This window comes from Balearica regulorum, chromosome 6 (assembly GCF_011004875.1).
Source record: "Balearica regulorum gibbericeps isolate bBalReg1 chromosome 6, bBalReg1.pri, whole genome shotgun sequence".
In the NCBI taxonomy this organism is placed as follows: Eukaryota; Metazoa; Chordata; class Aves; order Gruiformes; family Gruidae; genus Balearica; species Balearica regulorum.
The window spans coordinates 42,970,169-42,984,632 of NC_046189.1; the positions used below are offsets into that span (position 1 = coordinate 42,970,169).

General features: G+C 38.6%; 1 protein-coding gene across 4 annotated transcripts in view; it reads right to left on the reverse strand.

The window, feature by feature from the left end:
- Window positions 1-14,464, reverse strand: part of CCDC148 (coiled-coil domain containing 148) — a 57,990-nt gene that overhangs the window by 29,950 nt on the left and 13,576 nt on the right. For all 4 annotated transcript variants that reach the window (XM_075757402.1, XM_010301592.2, XM_075757404.1 and 1 more), the window contains 2 exons: window positions 8,711-8,849; window positions 6,398-6,604 (listed from right to left, as the gene is read on the reverse strand). In XM_075757402.1, the coding sequence (XP_075613517.1) occupies window positions 6,398-6,604; window positions 8,711-8,849 (346 nt within the window). The remainder of the gene's footprint in view (window positions 1-6,397; window positions 6,605-8,710; window positions 8,850-14,464) is intronic.

The window sequence follows — 14,464 nt, forward strand, 5'->3', positions numbered from 1 at the left end:
GGTCCCGTTTTTGTTCCCTGGAGCTGAAAGCATGTCTCAATGTTTTTGCTCAAGACAGTGTGTGAACAGTTTACTGTTCACAGCTTGTCCTGTATTTCTTCTCTCATCAGTCAGCATTATTCAGAATGTCTTTCTGTTGCTGACAACAGGAGTGTCAACATTTTATTAAAATGTTTAAATATTATGTAGGCTTAAATATTCACACACACACACTAACCTTAAGTAAGCTGCATTTCTATTTACAACTACTTAGCTAAATTGGCTGTCCTTTCTCATACAGTACTATCTCTTCTAGTTCCTTCTGCAGTCATATGAAGAGCTCTTTTGATCCTTTACCACTTTTGCAAAATTTTAATGCAAATTATTTTGCTTGATGTGCCACTTTCTGAGAAGAAGGAAGACCATTCTCCAAAGAAAATAAGATTAGCATGAGCTGTCAGCTTGCCCAGCTATCCATCCTCAAGGAATTTTGGGGATCACTAGACAATTTCAACTAAATTTGCCAGATAAATGCATGTCTCCAACATACTTAAGAACCTACAAGCTTTGATAAACCTAGCAGCCAGGTAAATGAGCAAGATACGTCTCAGGCTGAGGCACCATGTGCTCCTCTGGTTGAAGTTTTGGGTTGCAATGGGTTATGTAAATGGATTTCAGAGCTGACAAGTCAGTCCATGGTCTCCTCCCTGCAGGGCATCCTCGCAGCCCCCTGTTACCAAGTCCCTGCAATTTGTGCCCAGTACATAAGATTAAGCATGCAGTGGTGAGCATCCTCAGAAGAATAAAAAGAAATACACATAACAGAGTTACCACGGTTTAACAAACTGCCCCGTCAACTTCACTGGAGCATGTGGCTCTGGGTGCTCCTAGTCCTTCCCAAATCTCTTACGGTCAAATAACGAAGAAAGCGTTTTCAAATGTGTATGATGTCTGATATAGCATAAGTTCTAATTGTAATGCTGGAGCAAACCATGAAGGCAGTTGAAATTAATACACTTCCCATGCGATTGGCATAGCGCACGGGGTCCACTGCTGCGGCCCGGCCGGTAACTCAATAGTTACCTTAAGCTTGCAATCACTTGCAATCACCAGTGCTGCCAAGCTGACGTATTATGTGCAACTAACCACATAACTAGATCACCGAAAGTAGAAACAATGTGTGGTTATAAATTACACTGCAAACAAATTATGGAACAGGCAATAGCTAAAGTCTGAACTTCTATTTCTCTCAGATTAGTACTTACTAAAGCCCTCTCAAATACAAGGTAAGGATCTGGTTAACATAACGAGCATCTGGTTATTTATCTTTGTATTCTGCGAATGACTTTTCCTTAATTAGCAAAAAGGACAATTATTGTTTTTTCATTTGTAGCTTAAAACTCAGAGACTGTCTGCTTTTTACACACTTCATAAATTCATTTATCAACTACTTCTGTTGTGCGTGTATTGAAAGAGAGTGGTTATAAGATCATTTCTGCCTTTTTATTGTGGCCTTACAGTTGCATCACCATAACAAAGCACGAACTGCACCAGGAGGTAAGAAAAAACATTTGGGATGGTAACCCCTTAAACCTGCCGTGTCCTCAGACAAAGTACTAGGTAATACATTGTGAGAAGATTTCAGAGAGATTGATAGATTCAGAAATAACAACATCATGTGAAAGAACACACGTGGTATAGGAAAACAGGGGAAAAAAGGAGGGGTGAAAGGAAAAGGTAGGAAAATTTGGAGAGACAGTCTCTGCACGTGCTTCAAGCCTGCTGTGCATGAGCTTTATCTGACCCAAAAGCCATGTAATTCATCAATGCTGTGCTGACCTCAAACTAATAAATCCAGGTTTATTAGCTCTGGATTAAAAACATACTACTGGGTCAGAGTTGGCTCATCTTTGGTGAATTTTAAAATCTTAGATATTTGCTCACATCTGCTTTGGAGAAATATTATAGCATCCTACAACTTGAGTTCACCACGTACTTCCTGAATGAGTACCTGTATTTAAAATTTAGTCTATTAAAGCTTCCTTGTATTTCTCATATCCAACAAATGAACAGGTCACCTCAGTGGTGAATAGATAATGCTTCTTAAAAAGAAAGAAAACTCTTCTTTTAAGTCTCACTACTTAAATATTTATTTAAAAAAAAATTCCTGCAAAATGATCAGATTATAGTCAAAGTACTAGATCTGATACCTATCCAGGTGACACTTTTAAAAAAAATAATTCAGTTGTAATATATCAATGTTGATCTCCTATGGCAGTCAAATAAATCAGTGACTTGACTATATGCTGAATAGGGAGATACAACTTTTGTCCCCTGAGTTTACTGACACATCCTTTCTTCTCATAATACAGGAAGGGAGAAGGAAGGTGATCTGCAACATGCTTTATATGATTTGCAATGTCCCAGTTAATTCCACCTAACTCTTTTCTTTTTGAAATTAATTTATGTTAGTTTCTGCCAGGATAAGGAATGCGAGAACTGCTCTCCAAAAATTGACAATGTGTTGCAAGAGATTTTACCACTGGAGTGGGGATTAATCCTGGAACACAAAAAGAGAAAGGAAAGATTTAAAGGCAGGTGGGCACATAGCTTTATGCTAAGGAAGAAAAAGCCCACCCTATGCACCATGCACAGGAGATTCAACTGTCTTTTTGTCTACTGCTGTAGGTCCTTCCCTTGAGTGCCCTTTTAAAATTGTTTTATATGAAGATGGAAAGTACTGGATTATAAGTGGTTTAAGATAAATTCAATAGAAAAATAATGTTTTGAATATATGCAGACACCTTGACTGAATTTCTAAACGTATTACAGCAATTACTTCAATCCTTCAAACGGCGACTCTGAAGCAGCACCCTACTAACACTCATAAAAGATCGCGCTCTCACTTCATTACTGACCTACCTTGTGACATAGAAAAATTCACTTCTCTATGTTGTTCAGAAAGAGGAATTTTACACAGAAAGAGGAATTTTCTCCACAGCATCTGCCGCAGAACCCCAAAAGTGGTTAAATCCACACAGTATAAAGCATACCAAATATGAGATTCTCAATCACTCATTTAAAGCGTAACCCCTCCATGTTCTTGTTTTGTTTGTTTTCCCATGGCAAACGGGTGTTAAAGGTATGTAGCAGAACCATTTCCCCTTTAAGAATGTATCCTCACTAGTATTATCCATTTCACACTTTCTTTCTTTCAGACTACCATATGGCCCCCGTGATTTATTTCACCTGAGCTTCTTGAGTTGTTTCAAAATTCCTCCTTAGAGACTCTGATTTCTGTTGACACAGATTGATCTTCTGCGAGACAGAACATGGGATAAGAATTTGAAACTCCTTTTCCCAAGTAAAAACTACTATAAATATTAATTTAACTTCTCTGCTGCTTTACTTTTTAATTGTTATCACCTCTTTTCAGTCAGAAGGCCTAGAGTCTCACTGATGGCATAGTTGCTTCTAGTACATTTAAACCAGCTTTAAATAATGTATTCTGTAGTCTGTTTGCTATGCCTTTGGTTTGTTGTTGGCAGATGAAAAGTATATAAAAGTTAGGTGATATCATGTGGTTATTGCAGTAATAAAAAATGCATAGCCTGTCACACATGAATATTTTCTTTCTCTTTTGCATTGCTCAATCCGTGCTACAATTAGGAAGAAACTGATTTTCACACACAGAGAAAGAAAGAAAAACTATTTTGAAACTCAAAGCAGCATAGAAATTTACAGAAAGATATCCCTTTTAAACCAAATAAGTAAAACAGGCTAAATGGTTTACTGACTGGAAGTTAAATGAAAGGTGTCATATTCAGACTCTACGCTTCTCCCACTCCATCATTAACAGCTGCTTAAACAATCCACTTTGATTTTAATGTATTTCTGCATATTCTGTTCTAGAACTGCTTACCTATCTTACAGCATGTGTGTCATAACTTCCTTTTACAGCTGACGTAAATAGGCATATAAATGCTATGACTTTCTCTGAAACCTGCTGGTGTAATGAAGGAGATCTCTCTCTCTCACATTCAGGACACAAACTCTTCACAAGCATACCTAGAGTTTACTATACAGGTAAATTATTATAGTGACTACATTTTCCCTCTGGCAAAGTGATAGGAGTACAGTTTCCTTACACTAAACTTACTAAAATGCAAAAAATTAAGTCAATTAATGGCCAAAAAGAAGTGAGAGAACAGCCCCTAATCCCTGATTTCCAGCTCTACACTCTTTCCTTTAGAGACAGATTCACATTTTATCCCATCTTATGGATCCTCGCCAGCATGGGTTTTTATCAGTGTTAATTAACTCACTAGACAGAGTTACTTTTTCCTGATAGCTGCCAACAGCCGCTTTCCACAGTATGACACTCTGTAGTTGCACACTTCAGAAGAGTAGAAAGACAAGTCTGTAAAATGAACTATAACTGGGTAAAGTATGAGTTTTCAAATGCACGTACCCATTGAATCCAAACAAAACCCAGGGATACATTCAGAATAATTTCTTTGAAAAACAGCTAGCTCCTTGCCCAATTTCAGCTTCCGTCCTCTAGCCCTCTCAGCTGTGGAGCTGATCAAAACAAGGTCACAATGATATCCTTCTGTAATGAAAAAAAATGTACCTTTTTCATTCCTCTTCTGAGAAACAGGTGAATTGTTTTTGATCAAACGTTCAACATTTTAACAAAGCCACCTTTGAAAGCAGCCCTTGACAAGTGTAGGCCTAAGGGGTTTAAGTTTCAAACGGTTCGAGGTTACTGGGAACAGGAGGTCAGAATCCAAAAGACTTTCAGACAACGTTCAATGCATCAGTGAGATTCTTAAGCTACATGGAGACAACGTAAGTACTCCACCACTTCCTTGTTACTTTTTGTGGGGAAGGAAAAGAAAAAAAGAAAGTCTCAGATTCACAGTTCTGGAATAAATGGCCCTTCCTCCTCTGAGACACAGCCACTCCAGAAAGGGAAGCCTGGGTAAAAACCCAACCAACCAACTCACCCCCCCGCCCCGACTCCAGAGAACTGCTCCTTGCTCCACTTGGCCCCAGGGAAGCCTGCCACAGGAGTTAAAATGGAGTACTCCACACTTAGTCAAGCCCAGACAGTTTCCAACCCTAAAGCAGTTAGATTCAAACCTTCCTAGGACAGACGGCTCCAGGAACAGGAAACAGCAGGGATTTTTGTACTGTTACTATAGTGAAAAACTAGCATCAACATCAAAAACCTTAATCACAACACAGGTTTTACTGTGCCTTGTTACAAAATCAAGTGTTCAGTATTTTGCTGAAAAGTAAGGGTTCAATAGACATAACATTGGTAAAGTGAGAATAATACACCATGTACGCTTCCAGGTGTTAATTTCTGTGCAAGTGGAAAATCACAGAGAGCAGTTTAAACAAATCTTAACATGCCTTTTGCGCCCAGAAATGTGATTCCCCTTACAAATGCCTTAGGCATCAACTTCGTAACACTCTCCTCTTGTGTCCAAGCTCCTCCCATTTTATTATATTCTCTTACAAAAAAACCCAAGGTATTTTTATTTTTTTTTTCCACCTCTTAACACAATAAATCACCTTTCAGAATATTGCAAAACCTCCATAACAAGGACAAAACAAGTTATGGGATCCATTTTTTCAGGTCTTAGAAAGCATTCTTAAAAATAAACAGAAGGGAAGACAGATATTCATTATTTCTCTGAAAACAGACTAGCATTAATCTAAAAAACTGGTGGTAGTGATGATGAATGGAACATTTCACTTCTACTTCTGAGGATTCTAATGTTAAAAGTAATTCTGAAGTAAGCCTCAGACAGTATAGCTATCAATCCCACTTTGTTGAGGAAGAAACTGAAACACACAAATATTTTGTGATTTGTCAAGGTTACAAAGGAACCCAAGCAATACAATGGCAGACCTTTATTCCTGTAGCTTGCTTACAGTCTCTCGTATTGCAAACTGCAGAACAAATCTTGTTCTTCCAATACCGAACTACAGTTCAAACTCTCTGATGGTGCTCAAAGTCCATCAAAATGAATGTGATTGCAGTTCATACAGAGATAATACCCACAACATGAAACTCTCTGTAAGGCCTAAAGTGTGCTAGGTAATCACGTTGTTAATCAAAAAAAGACAAACTAAGTTCAAGAACAGGTTAAAACACTAACAAGGATCCTCACTGGTAACGAAACAGAGCCTCTTGCAAGTCAAGCTTCACATGCACACTGATCTCTGCCAATAGACTGTAATGTGCTTTTTTCCCTAACTGCCCAAAACAATTCCATCAGGCCAGTAAAAACAGGATTATGACAATGAGCTTCAGTAAGTTTTTCTTCTCTTAAACACTAACTTCATTTTGAGTTTACCAATTAAAAACCAGATTTGCATCTGATAGATTTATAACTGAACCTACCTTTGCTTTCAGGTCAGCACAAATCTCCTGTTGCTTTTGTCTGGTATGAGCCAACTCCACTTCTGCCTGATGAGCAGCAGAGGCTTCAGCAACAGTCGTCACTGCCTTGAGTAAAAAGGCTTTCCTAGCTTGAGCCCAATTTAATATCAAGACTCTGCGCTGATTCCTAATGAAATGGTAATGATCCCAAGCTTTCTCATGAACAACCTAAAAAAGTAAAGCATTTCAGAAAGGTTGAAAAACTATGCATTAATAAAGTAATTCTAGACATTTTTGCAAACCTTGAATATAATTGGTTTAATTATTGTATCACCAATATTCCTATGGAATCTACAATTTAGAGCCCAAAAGTATTCTGTCAGGTGCCAGGCATGCTGCAGTCTCCCCGTGTCACTCCCGGAGGCAGTGACACCACTCCAGCCCTTCCCTGTTTGCCTGTACCATGTGGCACTTCAATATCCTGATGGCCCACTGTTCTTTTCCAAACTTCGCTTTTGCAATATGAATAAATTAAATGCAATGGTTCCCTCCTGCCCTAAAGTACATAAAATGCAAATAGGTCCTTTCAATGCACCTTCAGAGATATTGCACACTTGTAGCAAGATGAGGCTCTTTGTAGCAAATTATGATCTATAGAGAAACAGAACACCAATAAAAGCAATTGTACAAATGCAGTACAGATGAGAATTAGCTTCACATTTTCTTGCCTAACAAGAAATTTGGAAATAGATTTTTAGCTTACCAAGCAGCGTACTGCCACCACCTAACAGAAATGGTGAGCGTTTAATCTTAAATACATCTTCTTTGGCCTTATTCAGTGAGGTTCCTGAGGACACTCAAGCCTCAAGACTTTGACAGAAGTAGCAACAGGTAAGGCTGCATAGACCAAGGCAATAGTCTTGGACTTAGATCCCCAAAAATACAAGTTACAGGGATGAAGGGGATTCTAGAGATGGCTGTCTGCAAACGAGTGTCAAGGGGACCATTCCTGATGCTAATCTCCAGGCTTTTGGCAGGGGACAGGGGATGCGGACTCATCTGGTGCCTAGCTCACAAATACTCCTATCAGCTCACAGCTGGATGAAGATAAAGTGGTACCACTGCCTCTGGAGGCTCTCTTTGGTCAAATGCACACAGGCCACTGCATCAGAAGTGCCCACTGCCGTTGCTGCTGCCACCAACGTGGGTGAGCCTTGCTAGCAAGCCCCTAAAGCTGAGAAACTCATAAGCAAGAAATGGGATGGAGAGTCTGACTTCTAAAACCAGACCTCTCTGATGAGCTGCTACTGGATCAAGCACTCAGAGCTTGCGCACTGATCCATTCTTCTTCAGAGGGAAGAAGCATAGAAGGCTCTAAGTTTAGTACTCTAATGTAACAGAAACGTTTTAAGAATAGATCCTTAGTACTGTTTTAATATTTCTATATTTGTCATGCTAATATAAATACTAAGAGATATCAATTTCATGCAGAATTAAGATTTTTACATTTAGAATTTTAAAATTTTAAATGAACCTTCAAAGAATTAAGAGAGACACATTAATAATGGCTATGCTTAAAATATACCTACATGGTAGAAAGCCCAGTTCTCACAGGCAAAAGTTCTGAAATCCACAAGAACTTTATTTTTGGTGAAACTACACTAATTATCAGTATCACTTCACTGTCACTCCTTTGCACGAGGCACTCCTCAAACACAAGGAAGTAGATGGCCTAAAAATACATGCAGAGATAAAAAAGGACTCCTACTTTACTTATGACATCCTAAAGCATTCTGGCCTTGAAATGGGTTTTCTCTCTTAGCTATGTGCTTATTCACTGTGGAGTGTAAAAGGAATCAGCAATCAATTTGAAAGGCATAATGCATACAAAAATAGCCTCTCCCTGAGAGCAGGAGATAACTTTCCACTCTTCCTGCTATATATGTGCCACAGACCAATTAAAATAACTATTCCTAGACAGTGCAGCAATGCTATACATCCTCATAAAAAATAAAAATACGAAGAGAAGCAGAATAGCATGACATAACTATAAAACTGTACAGCAAAAGCAATGTTAACAAACTAATTTTGTGAATTTGGCTGTAAGAGTATGTGGAACTGTAAGATCTCCACAGTGCTTATTTTGAAGAAGCGATGTTTTCAAGTTCACACCTTTTGAACACAGGGACATCCCTTCTTCACTGTGCAGAGTAAAATTTATAATGAAGAAATTTTAAAATAAAAAACTTTGACAGACATTCTCTAATACAAATGTTCACTACATGATTTGCGTAAGAATTGATATACTGATCTAATATTTAAAACAACACTGACCAGATCATGCCTGGATTTGTGAGGGAGGTATCTCTGCAGCACGTCGAGGTACAAAGTCCTCCTCCTCTGAAGATCACTTGGATACTGATTGATAACAGTCTGAAAAACCCACTGATCTTCTTCCTTCCATTTAATGTTCCTACAGAAATGCAAAACAATCAGCCCCAGTATACCTTAACGTTGAAAAAGGAGAAGTTTGGTTGTAGTTTATTTTTAAAGGCCTAACCTTTCAGTGGGCTCACAGTCCTGAACCTGTAAACTGGATGTTGGAAATGTAGATTTACTTTACTGAAACAAAGCAAACCTATATTGCTTTTCTAATGTGACCATTCCTTGTGCCATCATTTGAGTGAATTCTTCCTTTTCTAACCTGGCTTTTTTATTGGGTAATGATACTGTGCTCCTCAAATACATTGCATTAATGAACAGTCACACCACATGGAAAATACAGTGTGAAAAAGGAAGATGATCAGTCTCTATCACTGAGCACTAAATAAATTATGAAAATGAAATGAATGAAGTGATAATACCTGTATGTAGCTAAATGAGGAAGTTTAAAAAACAAACTTCTGACAGCCATGAACTCATCAGCAAGGCGTAAGAGTCACAATTTTTTAAAATAGGAGGTGTAGCAATCAGTATGCATTCATGTATTTCAGAAAATTAGAGTAGCAAGAAATGACATAAAACTGAGTACCACAGGTTTGGATTTAGTAGATTAGATTTTACCCTCAATCTGAACTCTTGGACTTGAAGGGATTAACGTCAGGCTTTTATTGTCAGCAGTAATGTAAGAGCAGCAACACTGAGTCAGACCAAAAGGTCTCTCCATCCCAATGACCTGTTTTCAAAAGTGACTAAAAGCCTATGGGAATTAAAAGAAGGCAGTCACATGCCTCTACCCCCCACCAAATTCCTGCAGCCTCCCGCTGTTCCCAGTGCTCAGGCTTCCTGAGCCAGCAGTGGTGTCGTGGTATTTACTAGCACTGCACTCAGTAAGATCTTACAACAACTTTATCCTTACACGGGCAGAAACATCAGGTATTTAAAAGAGAGATTTGTTGTGAGGTGCTCATATGTGACTAATGTTAAACTAGATTTTATGATACAATCTGGCGTTATCTCTAGAAGAGAGAACAGTGAATGCAAGTATTAAAAAAAATTCTATATAATCCAGTTTAACACAACTTTTCTTTAAATAACATTGTAGACTAAAACCACAGTGTATTATCACCATTGTACAATATTCCAGGACACTGAAGGAAGAAACAAGAAAATACCCCTAGATCTGTTAGTTTTAAGAAATGGAAAGCTTCACCTACAGACATATCTCAAGAATGCAAGGACACAATATCCCATTTCAACAAACTGTTTTGGAAGTCACATCCTGGCAGGCAAGGAAACCCAATCCCTTGATGACATGCATTTCACCTTTTTTTCCTCTCTCCTTTCTGCTGTTGTGTGCTTTGCCGTGAAGTTGGGACAAATTTGGACAGAGGTCCACTTATCTTCACCTGCCTAAAGGCATTTATTTTACATCTTTCTTCAGGCAGACTAATGGACTTTATTCTTACCCTTATGGTCTGAAGAGGGATTTAACCTTCACCCATCTTTCTGGAGACAGCTAATGATCAGAGGTTCTTTCCTCCCTGCTTCAATTCTTCACCCTCTGACTTTCATGACACAAAAACAATTCTTAGCTTACTGTAACATTTTCAGCACAGAAGCATCTTTCCAGGATCAGAACGGTGGCAACTCAGTGATAACCAAATATGAAGAAACGTTAAGACTACTATTTCCCAGGAATGAACACCTTGTTTCTTGCACTCTATGTGTACTTCTTCTGTATGTTGTTTTTCTTTGAATAAATGTTAAAGTTACTTTTGTGTTTTATGCAGACAGTATCGCAACGAAGGCGGCCAGGTAAGGAGAAATCACATCCTACCTCCTTCAGTAAACTCCAATAACATCATCACAGCCATTAGTCCTACAAACACATCAAACCAGAGCGCTCTGCAGTAATAACACAGAGAGATTCCCGTCATGAAAGGGTTTTTTGCAGGAAAATATGGAGCAGTTAACTCTCAGCAGGCCCTCTGTGGTAGTGCTTTTGAGTAGCTTATCTGTTTATCAATGGAGTAAAATGAAAGCAACACATAGAAAATTAACTTTAAAACTGACTGAAGTGCCCACAGGTAGCAATATCAGGTCACGGGACAAAGAGCATATACTGAGACTTTAGTCTTTGTTTTTCCACGCAAGAGAAGGACTCACAGTCTGCATTTGTTGACAGCTGCAGAATAATTCACAAAACGTAGTCAAGAAAAGCCAGAATTCTAAGAGCAACCTAACTAACTTCTCGTGAAAAGGCGGCCGACCAGCCAGCTCACAGCTGGCACTCCCAGAGGCGGTGGGCAGGAGGATCAAGTATCACAAAGTCCTACCTTATCTTGCAGCCCACCGACTTCCCCGTTTACATGAGGCTCCAGACACTTGCTGTGGGGACGTGTGTCACTGTACGGCAGCGCAAGCTCACACAGAACAGCTCTCCGGTGCTTGTGCAGTACAGATTTAGGACTAGGAATACTAGGATAGACTTGGAGACTCATTACTAAATTAATGAATGTAGTAAAATGTAATGAATTTAGCAAAGAGAATGAATTAGTAAAAAAATGAATGAATTAATAAAGTAATTAAATTAATTAAACGTTGTGGAAGGAGACAGCTTTCCCTCTACAAGCTTACAGGAGCGAGATATATACTATTCATACTTTCCACCTATTTTCCTTTCTCTTCTTATAAACTGTGTGAAATATCTGACAAACTGTTTCTAGGACCCAGCTGTTTGCTGTTAAATCCAGCCATCATGAAAAGAAATGGAGGTGGCTTCGAAACCAGGGAGAGAAAAGATCTAGCTCCTGTAAAAATTTTATTTGCAGCAACTGAGAACTACCCAGCAAACTTTGGAGACAACATAAAAAGTGAAATTCCATTAGCAAAAGCAGAATAGCCATGAAAACGTTTCTTTATAGGTAATTGCTTAAATTTCCCATGACAGACAATGAATATAGATGTCTGAGCTGAGTTTTGTACATACGTTAAGTCTAAAGAAGAAATAGCACCCCGAAAAGTGAAATGGGGCTAAGGAATCCTTCAAAGAGGGAACGGTTGCAGTAATACCTTAAAACCTTCGAGCTGCAGACACGGTTCTCCAACAACGAGAGTCCCTCAGCGCTGACACAGAGGTGGTATCGGAAAGATGTGCTATTTCTGCAACATTTACTGCCTCTCAAAAAAACATCTTGCAACTGATCCTCAGAAATTAATGTTTTAAACTCCTCCCTTTTCTCTAGAGGGAGCTCTTCTATGAAATCAGTTCATTTATTAATTTTAGCATCTGTGTCATAATTTGATATTCTGAGATATAGGGTTTCAGAAGAATTGCTTTAATGAATTAATTATTCTTTGCTATAATTTAAGTCTCTTTCACTGAAACTGCTCCTACTGATGCTGAACTGAGTACAATTTTTTTTTCTTGAGATAACACCTAGCATTCTTGTCCCCCCAATATTTTATTTATTTGTTTATTAGAAGAACCACCATGAAACCTTGCTAGCCTTTACTCAGAGGGAGTACCAGCCATCCTAAGAGAGTACTTACTAGTTTATGGGTTGGATTCTGAACTACCTCTTGTAATTTCTGAAAGAAAGAAATCAGTAATCCTCTTCTGCAAGCCCTGCTATACCTCAGTATGGTGCCATTTGAACATGCTATTTTAGTGACACTAATGAGACAGTTCCAAGAACTGAGATTCTCTTTTGTAACAATCTACCTCAAATATTTCTGACCATACAGGTCTGTGAACAAATACAGGTCTTCTGTCTCAAGAAAAGTAGGCAGAGGAAGATACACCTCAGTCAGGAAACATTACACCACGAACTCCAGAGCAGGGAAAGCACGGATTGTGCGGTCCAAAGGCCAGCCTGGTGATCACCTCCAGCACACAAGGGCAGATGCACCAGTTGCTGCATCAGTTTCTGCCTCCTCTCCCTCACATCTCTCAAGGTTCCCTCCAACTTGTATATTCCTCTAATGGCCAGCTAACAACAAATCTCTACACTACTCAGAACAGGATGGAGAAGTTAAGGTTTGTGGAAGATACTCTGGGGAGCAATCAGCTAGAGCTACAAGTAGTTTATTGTAAGTAGGGACAAACCGACTGCCAATGCCTTGGTTTGTCAGCTGTGCCAAAATTTGTCAGCTGTGCTGAGATTTTGTCAGCTGTTCATAGACAAATAGCCAAAAAAAAAAAAAAAAGCAGCATGATCCAGCCCAGTGTATTCATAACCATTAAATGCATGGAGAATTTCAAAATATCCTGCCTGATTGAATTCAAGATGTCACCTCACTTAAACTTCTGTAAAATTCCAGAAAGGAAGATGTCATCTAAAAAGAGTTTGAAAAGTGTCAACACATTTTACATTAATATTTAAGCTAATATCAGACTTCTTCAGTGTCAAGATACTGACAAACTTTTACAAGGCTGAATGCATGACCCAAATTTTAAATGTAGTGCTTGCTTTTCTTGTATGTGTCGTTCTGCTAGAAAACAGTACAATCTTTATTTTGTTTCAGAACTGAAACACAGCAATTGTCTTCTATTCAACAGCCCTAAGGCAGCTGCTTCCTTTGAAACAGATTTACCCAGCATTAATCCCTGGCTTTACACATTCTAAAGAATATAAACAACTCGGAAGGGAAACTACCCTCTCCACGCTATAATCCCCACATAGCCTTTGAAATAGCAATGTATACTTGATGCACTGCTGTCTTGTTGAATCTGCAGACACACAGACTGCAACAATACCACCAAGTGAGACGTTAACCTCCCTGACCATCAATTATGTCATTGCCAATTGTTGTACCAGGAACATCCTGGTAATAGGCCTGAAAGGAGGAACTAAATTTACTTGACTTAGTCCTCATATCCCATTCATTGGAAAGGATGCTGCAGAGGATACAGTGCTGAATATGCAATACTCCATTCATCCTTCAGTTATTGAAATTATTCAGACATCCTTGGAAATTGTGGCAAAAATATAACAGAGCTTAGAGAATCATCAGCTGTAACACACACATCGGTTCCAAGGCCACAATTTGTGGGATAACTCAGGACTTGGGTACTTCCAAAACACAAGAATTTTCTGTGTTTTTGCAGCAGAAGAAGTGAATTAAGATTATAACACATTCTAACTGTATATTATGCTTGAAAATAACCAAATTCTTCTTTAGTTTCTAAGAGCAATAAACACTGTAATATGCATTCTAGTAGGACTGGAAAGCACACAAAGAGTGTAGGAGACCAGAATATTATCTTAATCTGATTTTTCTTCTTTGGAAATTTTATGCACATTTCCCAAAGTTTCTGTCCAGACAGTCTGAACAGTTAGACAATGAGATGTGTAATGCCAGAAGACTAGTATTAACTTATGGTTTCTTTACTGTACATTCAAGCATGTGATGAGAGAGGAGGAACGACAGAGAAGGAATCTTCAGATGAAGTGACTAAGATACCATGTTATCATATATTGTTTTACTGAGCAACTTCTCAAATTACAAAAATGAGAAAAAAAATGTATTGCAGGAGAATGTTTGGTATCTTCCAGTATAGACCAATGACAATAATTGCAAAGGCCTCAATAAGGCCATATTAATGAGTAGTACAGTGGATACGTACCAAGGGCAAAAAATCTG